A 10,215-nucleotide genomic window follows, 5' to 3' on the forward strand; every position below is an offset into this window, starting at 1 on the left:
TAACGATTAGGTGAAAATCACTTATATTCTAGCGTCATATTCATGCATGAAAATTAAGCGCGCATTCTTAATAAACATACATAAATAAGTTATCAATCAAACGGTTTAAACAAATTGAATCAACAACTTATGAAATGCAATTAGAAGTAATCAAATCAAAATGCAAGCATAAACATATATTTCGAATCACCCCCTAGCTAAGGGGGGGTTTAGTTCCTCATACAAAACAAAGAGAATTAAAATTAAACATTGAAATCAAAGAAACACCTAAACATTCCAACAACTCAAACTTGAATTGTATGAACGTTTAGGCCCTCTTCTCTTCCTCTTTATTGTAGCATAAGGTCTAAGGATAGTTGGTTTGGGGGAATGGAAGTGTGGAATGGAGTGAGGAGTGATGGAAATGGAAAGATGGTTTTTGGATTCTAAGGGAGACTCACGGCTAAGAGAGAAAGGGATGTGTTTGTGGTGTGTTGTGTATGAAATGACATATTAGGGTGATGGAATAGATAATAAAATGGCATGAATGGGTGCTCCGAATTAGGGAATAGAATATTAGGGTTATGGAATTATGGTGGCTGATTAATGCACGGTTTTGGATTAAAGGGAATTAGGGTTTATGGATGATGGATAGGAATGGTGGGATGCACGGCTTAGGAGGAAGATTGTGTGATGCATAGTTTTGGACGTTCATTCCTCGTGCTCTATTTGCGTACACCACATTCCAGCTCAGTTTTGCTCCAAAAGCTCCAAATTGCATCATTTCATGTAATATGTCCTTTAAACCTGAAAACACATGAAAGTAGCTTAAAAGACTACTTTAACGAAGAAAACATAACAAAAATGCATAAGAACTAGCTAACTAAGGCGCATAAATATGCTCCTATCAGTCACTCAAACGTCCAACATCTTTTCTAACTCAATTCACAAGACTCTCGAAACCATCGACACAATTATATATATAACTAAGGCTAGAGTGGCACAGTTAGGCCAAGCCTACTTCTCCAAACAATGGGATTTTAGGCCACTCCACGAAATTCAACAACCTCAGGTTCCGGACCACTCAACGGAACCAAACCAAAAATGATCGCCTAAAAATGTACCATGTACAACTAATCATCACCACCTCTAGAATGCGTATGGTCCCCCATTGGCAAAAACTCATCGTGCAGGCAGTGATCACCCATCGCGGATATACCAAGCATGATCACCCCTGAATACATATGGTCCCCCATCGCGGATATACCAAGCAGGACCATCCATGTACCACTACTACGTGGTGCATTCCACATATCAACCAGCATCCAGTCAGATGGAGCACAGCACAAGGAATTCCCTTAATTACTATTTCTACTAGAAATCTAATAAAGTACCTAACTCATCTCTTGACTTCCATCTCCATCTCATGCTAGGTAATAGTGCCAAGTTCAAATAGGTATTCAGTTGGCAAGCATATCCAAATAATTATCAAACAATATTTAAAAGCCATAATTGTCATAACATTCATTATCAATCACATTTTTAAAAAGATAATTAAACACATATATATCACAAACAGCATCAGCACATAAGCCAAATCCTATTTAATAAGCATAGGTCTATGGCTAAATATATAAAAATCACATTTCAATAGAAATCATATTTATAAGAGCAATTCATATTCACAAATGATACTAATATAAGAAATTAAGATAATAATCATATTTCATATAATCAAGTCGCTATCAAACCAATATAGGCCCACTAGATTTTCACTAGTAATTCTCTAAGGTCTGTAAACCATATCTACAATAGCATACTAAAATTTGGTGTCAATTTAATGGTAAGATTGTCAATTGCTAAAATATTCAAGTGGTGAACCTTATCGAAAATATACTCAACCAATAGCATTTCATAAATTGAATGTTACATATAAAAAAATTCTACTTTTTCCAAAAATTCTCAAATTTGACAAGAATGAAGATCTCAATAAGTAGAGTAAACTTTATACCTGCGGCCAAGGTCAATTTGGCCGGAAAACACCCCAAACTGACCACGAACCGCCGGAACCCTAAGGTGGGTGTTCTTCAATTCAACTTCCTCGGTGTTCCAACGCCCCTACAACCTGTTGGGTCTTGTTCCTAAGTCCAATGGGAGTTGACTAAGGGTGGTGGTGGGTGGTGAAACTCACCGGAACGGCGGAATCACCGTCAAAATTTCATGGGTCACCCGCACGGTTTTTACATGGTTTTGGACCCAAAACCCCTTAATCTTAGGCGAGAAAGGTAGAAGGGAGGTAGTGGAAGAGATCGCAAGTAGTTAATGATGGTTGCTCAACAGAAAAGATGGCGAAAAATCGCCGAAATTTGCTCGGGTGGGGGGCGCGGGTGTACGGACAGGAAGGGAGGTCTCTTTCTTCCCTTTTTTTTCTTTTCTTTCCCCCCCCTCTTTTCCTCCTCTTCATTGGTTCTTTTTTTTTTTTAATCCCCCTAACCGGTTCCCTTGACCCAATTATAAATTTGGGCCTTTTACCCTCTAGTGGAAATTAAATAATTTTCACAACCTAAAGTTTCACAACTTCAAATGTCCGTAACTATACCGTTATAACCTGGACTCGCAAACGGCTTTCGCCTATACTCTCGTGGCCTCACAACTTGAAAACGTTACTTGTGACCTCAAAAGGTCAACGAGTAAATAATAATTTTTCAAACTTCACTCTTTGTAACTAGTTTAATTGAAATCTAATTTCAAATAAATTAATATAAATTCTCAAAAAATAATATAAAATCTCAATAAAACAAATACGTAGATTATAATAGTGAAATCCAGGAACGGGATTTCACATGCCTAATCATGTTATGTCTTGCTTTAAGTGTCTTGACAAGATTGTCAATAAGCTCAATAAAGAATGTAGGGATTTTTTCTGGGGTAGGGACATGAAGATCTTTTCGGTGGCTTGGGATTCAGTTTGTGCTCCAAAGAAAGTGGGCGGTCTAGGAGTTCAAAAACTAGATTATTTTAATAACGTTTGTCTTGCTAAATTGGGTTGGAAGTTGTTGACTAAGGATGATAATTGGTAGGTGAATTGGTCAAGAGTAAGTATCTTAGAAAGGAAAATTTTCTAGATAATAAAATTAGACAAAATCATTCTTTTGCTTGGAAAGGTATCTTGAAAAGTAGGGATGTTATTCTTAAGGGTATGAGATGGAGAGTGGTAATGGTAAGGACATTTTGTTCTGATCCTACGATTGGGTTTTCCTTACCCTTTGTTCCATCTCTTACCCAATATTGACAATCAAAAAATTAATTGGGAGTTGAAGGTTAGTGACTTTATTGATAATTTTTGTTGGGATAGGAGAATGCTTTCACAAGTGGTTAGTAATGAAATTGTTAGGAAAATTTGTAATATTACGATTCCTTTACAGGTTTCCAAAGATGTGCTAGTTTGGGATCCAAATACAAATGGTAAGTTCTTTGTTAAATCGTCTACTTGGATTCAGAAAGGGACGTTGACTCAATCTACAAATCATAAGTTAATTAATAAGATGTGAAAATTAATATTCTTCTTAAAGTTAAGATGTATGCATGGTTGTTCATTCGTGATAGACTTCAGACCCGAAAAAGATTAAGTCATATTGTGATTAATAGTGATAAGATGTGTCCTTTTTGTAATTCTGAAGAGGAAGATCAAATGCATTTATTCTTTAATTGCAGTGTCACTAATTTGATCTGGGACCTTTGTTCAATTAAACCAGGCAATTTCACTAATGCTAACTTCCCTGTGATCATAAACTGGCTTAATTCTTTAAAGCATGTTGATAAAGAAGGTCCTAGTGAATTAATCTTGTGTTTCCTCCTTTGTTGGCAAATTTAGAATGACCATAATAAGATAGTGTTCAATAATGTTATGCCAATTCCGCCAGGATCTAAGTTATTGGCCAATTATAAAGGTTTAAGGAGAAATACTAATGATATTTTCGTGATCATTAAATGGCACCCTCCAAACCAGAGTTATATTAAGCTAAATTTTGACGGCTTAGTTATTGGGGACAAGGCGATATCATAATGGGCAGCTCATTGGTGGTGGAGCTTTAAATCTTGACGGTGCCATTATTTCTGAAGTGGAGGCTAGGGCTCTCAAAGAGGGCCTTCTTTTTGCTCAGAGGAAGGGCTATACAAAGATTATAGTAAAAGGAGACTCTAAGTTGGTCATTCATTGAATGTTAGACTGGGGTGCGATGCTTTGAAATCTAGTTTCTATTATTGAAGATATCAAGTGGACGGCGACCAAATTTGCTTGCATTGATTGGAAACATATTTTAGAGATCCTAACTTTGTGGCGAATGCCTTCACTCGCCAAGGCCTTCTTATTACTGATTGTCATATTTGGGATTATTGTATTTCTTCATTTGTTCTTCATGCTCTTCAATTTGATTCTGTAGGGAATAGTTGTTCTTGGTGGCTTTTCCTTTAATATATTTTCTTGCTTAAAAAAAAAAAAAAAAAAACTATTTTACCATTCCATGCATGATTGAAAAAAAAAATCAAAAGTAATTTTATGGGCATTAAAGTAATTTCGCACAAAAGATTTGTTGTTTTTTTTCATTCTCTCACACACATGTAACCATAGTTTTACTCTTCCACTTTCTCTCTCCCACTCCCTACATTTCCTTTTTTATTTTAGTTTTCATTCAATTCAAACTCATTTCAAGGCCAATTTCTTTTTCAAATTGCCATATACTTTTTGAAGTAGAAACTACCATATATTTAAAACACACATGGTGTACCATTTATCTGGTATCTATTAATCAAAGACTTGTTATCGATATTCGATTATGGTAAGGTTGACCTATAACCTAATGGTGAAACAATGTGCAGTTTTATGATATTTTTTGATATTTTTTGCCTGGTTTTAAAAGATACAAACCAAATCAGAGAGGTACAAAGTGTAATTTTTATGGAAAATATTTTTTTTAGAAATTCGTCATTTATGTGAATCAAACTTGATATATCTTTTTTACAAATTTATAGAAAATATTATTAGACAATAGTGTAATTGGGTTTAATTAATGTTTTTATCCTAAATTTTTTCTTTGTGTCCCAATCTCTGTAGAAAATGAAGGCTTTCTACTTTAGATGTTGCCCATGGAGCATCATATCGAGCTAAAAGGCTGGCCCTCCATTGCTTGTGTGGGCAACTTCTTTCTTGCTACCATTACATTGGGCTTCGATTAATGTACCAATCTATACATACTTCCGCCCAAACTGCCATTTTGAACTTTATTGGACCAATCTCAAGTGTGTGAACGAGCAAATATATAGGGCATTGGGATCGGTTGGGACTTGGACTCATATTCTTCAAGTATAAATCTACCAACTTCAAATTTTTATTTTCTTTCTCCCAAATTTCGAGTGTATCCTTTCCAAACATAAGAGAAATTTGAACTTCGGACCTATTATAGTGATTGGCTGACGATTGTTTAAAAATATGTAAGTGTTGCAGACAACTTTTCTATTATAATTATAATGAATTTAACAATGTTATCTCTTTTAAACTGTTATTATTTCTAAACAATATGGACTCCATTAACTGAAAAGAAATTTAAAGTACTAAGGCTTGCGGGAAGGCCTCACTAAAAACCTTGTTTGGAGAAAACTCAATAGGAAAAATTCCGAACAAAACTGGTTTTGATAAATAAGAGTAACTTATACAGAACGAACATCTCGATTCATCCAACTCAGTACTATGGTCTAATGGTATTCCTTTTCATTTGTAAGTGAAAAAACTTAAATTCAAATATCGTGAATGGTGAATTCAATACCAAATTAGATTGTCTATTGTGTGACTTAGCCGAACTCCTCTTCCTCTTAGTGTAAAATATATCTTGTTTTATTGGAATGAACACCACATTGGCAGTGAACCAGTTCTACAAAAGTCATTCTCCTTGATAATAGCTTTACTTACACATTCAAGAAAGAAAAACATAATTTCTTCAATTAAATCTTTTTATGACGTCTCCTCTCATCTATGAATTGTTCATTAATGGTGTATTCATTTAAATAACTTTCAATTTTATTTTTTTTTCAAAACTCTAAAAGTTACAAAAGCACTATTACTAATAGTCAATTTAATACTGACAGTTGAGTTTGTTAATTTATAAGTGAGATGTTTTAGGTTCGATTCTCACAAAAAAATGAATTTAAACCACATTATTGCTAGCCAATGAAACTTAACCCACTCTCCTACCCCCTAATGTAGATAATATGTTTTGTTAAAAAAAAACATTATTATCAATTTAAAGTTTTTTCTTTGAGTTTTATGTTCTAAATATTCTTCTTTATGTCACCATGCAAGAATTATCTTCGCTTTTTGTTTTTTTTAATGTTTTTGTTTTTTTTTTCTAAAACAAATGATAGTATTTACACTAAGAGGGTGGAAGAGTGAGTTAAGTCTTATAATAGGCTTGCCATAATAATGTGGTTAACTTCGTCTTTGGCAAGAATTGAATATAAGATCTCTCACTTATCACTAGACCGTAGTACTAAGTGGCATCTTCATTTTCTGTTAGAAGAATAAAAACACAAAGATAGTAGTTATCACTTAATAATGCACTCTTTCTATATGTCAAAATGGTCACATAAATTTTGTGTAGAAACCTAAACAAAGTGAGAGAAAACTTTATTAAATTAAAATCTACAATACGAGGAACGTAATTTTGATCCCATTTGATGTTCGACGTCCTAGATAAAATAGACACGATCCAAATTTGTAGGACTTGTGCAAAGAGAAAAGAGGACACATGGGCAAATTGAAGCCTCAAAATAACGAGTCAAACCTCCACAAGCAACGGTCATCTAAAAGAAAAATCAGTCCATACAAATCCCCACATCGAAATACGGATACCCCAATACTTTGGCGCCAAACAAGGCTGCGATATCAAATTACAGTTACAAAACTTTAACACAATAATCCCCAAGAGAGAGAGAAAAACACACAGAAGCTAAATCCACACACTAAAAAAAACCCAGAGAGGAGAGAGAGTGTGTGTGGCATCTAGAGAGAGAGAATTGAAGAACATCAAAGGGAAAAAAAATGGCACAAGCACAACCACCTGGGGAAAAGCCCCAAGAGGTCCCAGATATGGAGGTGAAAGAAAACCCAAGAAGTCCATCCTTCACATTTAATGCACAGGCACCTGAATTTGTGCCAAGATCACATGCCCAGATTCCCATTTCTGGTTATTTCTATCCCTGCTTTCACTTTCTTGGTGACAGTACTGTTTCCCCTGATTGGTTTTACATTGGGGACCAAGAATTGCCTCCTTACCTGATCTCCAATAATCCCAATATCAATCCGCTTTCCAATCGGTCCAAGAACGCGCTCCCAGATGATCTTCAACAGAAGATCATTAAGCAGGTAACGTGCCTTCGAATGTTCATTCTTTTTATCCATATTGTATTGTATGTCAAGGAAAATGTGGTTTTATCAAACTGTGAATCTTGATCATTGATCAGGTTGATTTTTGTCTGGATGTGTACCGGCATTCAATCTGACAAAAGAACGTTACCCTATGTGTTAAAGTTTCAAAATTATGGACCATATATCAGGTTTTTTTATTAGGAATTAGATAAAACATGTCTGGATTTTCTGATCATGTTAGGCAAAATGGAATCGTCCTTTCATGACCTTCATTTGTTCCCTCCCACCATGGCTTTTGCAAGTCACACATAGATTTAGATTCAACTATGTGTGACATGAAATTTGGAAAACTTAATTGTCAGCCAATTTTGGTAATCATTCAAGTTTTAGAGGCCTGGGGATTATCTATTATGATACCAGCACCAATTGTCATAGGGTGGGTTCAAAACCTCCGATTGCCATTGTCCAATTTAAGATGAGAAAGCATTACCAGGTTTTTCAGGCAGGGAATTTACCTCAGAAGCTATTGGAAGTGTTCGTCCAATTTTGTTAATGTTCCGCAAGGAAATCTGTATCGAAAAATAGTTGGAGATCTCTCTAGAAATTAGAAGACCTCATTACTCTTTCAAATTTTGCGATGCATGAGATGTTAAATCATTTAACATATTGATTTGTTGTCACCCTTAATGATGTCTATAGTCATTAGACAATTAGGACTGGACTATGACAGCACCTTCTGAACCTAAGGACTATTTTTTTTTGCATAAAACAGGTGGAGTACCAGTTCAGTGACATGAGTCTGCTGGCAAATGAATCCTTAGCGAAACACATAAGTAAAGATCCCGAAGGATTTGGTAAACATTTTCGGAAACTAATTTATGCAGATTAAGTAAAAAAAGAGAATCCGCAATTCGATTCATGCATGCTTTTGTATTTTATAACAGTTCCAATATCTGTTGTTGCCTCCACCAAGAAAATGAAGTCACTTACTAGTAACAACCATATGCTCACGCAAGCACTGCGGTCTTCTTTAAAGCTTGTAAGTTGTCTGATTAAATTACTGATCAGGTTTTGTTGTCATTCTTTTCGTTCGTGAATAGTATTACTCATTTGATCTTCAAGCTTTCATCCTGATTCTCCAATAAATTTATTGAAGGTCGTAAGTGAGGATGGCAAGAAGGTTAGACGTAAGCGTCCTTTTACTGAAAAGGACAAAGAGGAATTGCAGGTAAAAGCAGATGCTTACTAAGCAACATGGATTTAAGTGTCTTCATGAGTCATTTATATGGTGTGTTTGTTCTTTTATCCATTCTTGCAGTCTCGCACCGTTGTGGCAGAGAATTTGCCTGAAGATCACTCTCATCAAAACCTTGAGAAGATATTCAGTGTGGTTGGAAGGTTGGATTTTTCGCACCAAGTTTTTCCATGGTCTTTCCTTTCGTATTGTGTTATCAGATATTTTGAGAGAATCATCACAGCATATTTACACTTTCTTTCAAGAACAGTGTGAAAACTATCCGAATATGCCATCCCCACGAATCCAATTCTTCCCGCTCCAAAGGCGATTTCATTATCAGCAACAAGGTACAAGATTAAATTAACCAGTTTTGTCCTATTAGCCATATAATTCACAAGAACTCTTGTAGAAATTTTCTTATGATAATACATTACTTCTCTAATTATGCAGCTGCATGCACTTTTGGAGTATGAGACAATGGAAATAGCAGAGAGAGCGGTATGTTTAATGCTGTTATAACTTCAGATTCCATCCTTTGTTCTCTCTTAATATTTTTCATACATCAGGTTGATAAGTTGAGCGATGAAAGGAACTGGAGAAAAGGGCTCCGAGTAAGGATGCTGATCAGATGCTCGGTATGTCTTTATAAACATCAGAGAATGTGGTTGCCTGTAAGTTCAGTATATGCATATAGACCTCCACTTATTTAATAAGGCCTCGTTGCTTCGAAAACACCGTGATTTTCAGCCAAAGTCTGTTTTGAAGAGCAGAAAGTCTGATTTCGATGGCATTTTAGAGGATGAAGAACCACCGTATGATTGCGCAGTAGAAACTTCTCACCCAAGCAACCCTGAATTGGTGATTGATAGTCCTAATGTAAGTCCCTTCTTGCATTAAAAAAAATCATGTTAACATGCCATTACATTGTCTTTTACAGCATGTACTGTATTTTCTGATCACGTTTTCATCGACAAGCTAAGAGGCAAAATCCACTTATGCAAGTGGATCACACTTTTATCAAGGATATGAGATAAAATGTGGTACATATAATTTTATGTATTTCAAATAACGCCTTGATCTCACACGAATACGTTTTTGGGTAGGTTGAAGAAAACTCCGCATTGTCCAAGAAAGGATTGGCCTGGGGGCGTGGTAAGGGACGAGGACGCGGGCAGAGCCTGAGCGGCCGTGGCCTGATTACCCCGTCTCCGCTATCAAGCAGCACCATCCACTGTGAAGCATCTGCAAAACTGAATTCCAAAGGACCAAGAATGCCGGATGGGACTCGAGGCTTCACCATGGGAAGAGGCAAGCCAGTAAGCGCCGTGAATTCGCCGTAGGAGAGTGAGTGATTTTGACGTTACTAGAAGAATATGCATATGGATCTCTGCCTTCCCTAATTAAGGAGTCTTGAGAAGAAGGGGGATTTTGGTTAAGCAGCCATTAATATGTGAAATGGGTAATTTGTTTATTGATTTTAATTGAGATGTATATTATGGTAAACAAATTTTGGGATGCCATTAGCTCTGGGCTGTTATCTAGACCCCATAGTGATCACCTTTTTTGTTTGGAATGTTGT

General features: G+C 35.9%; 1 protein-coding gene across 1 annotated transcript; it reads left to right on the forward strand.

The window, feature by feature from the left end:
• The first annotated feature begins 7,072 nt into the window (after positions 1–7,072).
• On the forward strand, positions 7,073–10,215 carry LOC125468337 (la-related protein 6C-like). The gene is made up of 10 exons (XM_048563985.1): positions 7,073–7,396; positions 8,172–8,253; positions 8,344–8,438; positions 8,556–8,627; positions 8,718–8,797; positions 8,905–8,983; positions 9,087–9,134; positions 9,203–9,271; positions 9,384–9,512; positions 9,740–10,215. The coding sequence occupies exons 1-10, from the start codon at positions 7,073–7,075 to the stop codon at positions 9,974–9,976; spliced, it is 1,215 nt and encodes a 404-aa protein (XP_048419942.1). The 3' UTR covers positions 9,977–10,215.

The sequence above is a fragment of a genome, unplaced genomic scaffold, assembly GCF_019419815.1.
Source record: "Pyrus x bretschneideri cultivar Hongxiangsu unplaced genomic scaffold, Pyrus_bretschneideri_v1 Contig10, whole genome shotgun sequence".
Classification (NCBI taxonomy): Eukaryota; Viridiplantae; Streptophyta; class Magnoliopsida; order Rosales; family Rosaceae; genus Pyrus; species Pyrus x bretschneideri.

Coding starts and splice junctions, on each gene's coding strand:
- LOC125468337 (XM_048563985.1), top strand. CDS start 7,073: ATGGCACAAGCACAACCACCTGGGGAAAAGCCCCAAGAGGTCCCAGAT. Junction 8,254..8,343: donor TAAAGATCCCGAAGGATTTG/GTAAACATTTTC, acceptor ATTTTATAACAG/TTCCAATATCTGTTGTTGCC. Junction 8,628..8,717: donor AGGACAAAGAGGAATTGCAG/GTAAAAGCAGAT, acceptor CCATTCTTGCAG/TCTCGCACCGTTGTGGCAGA.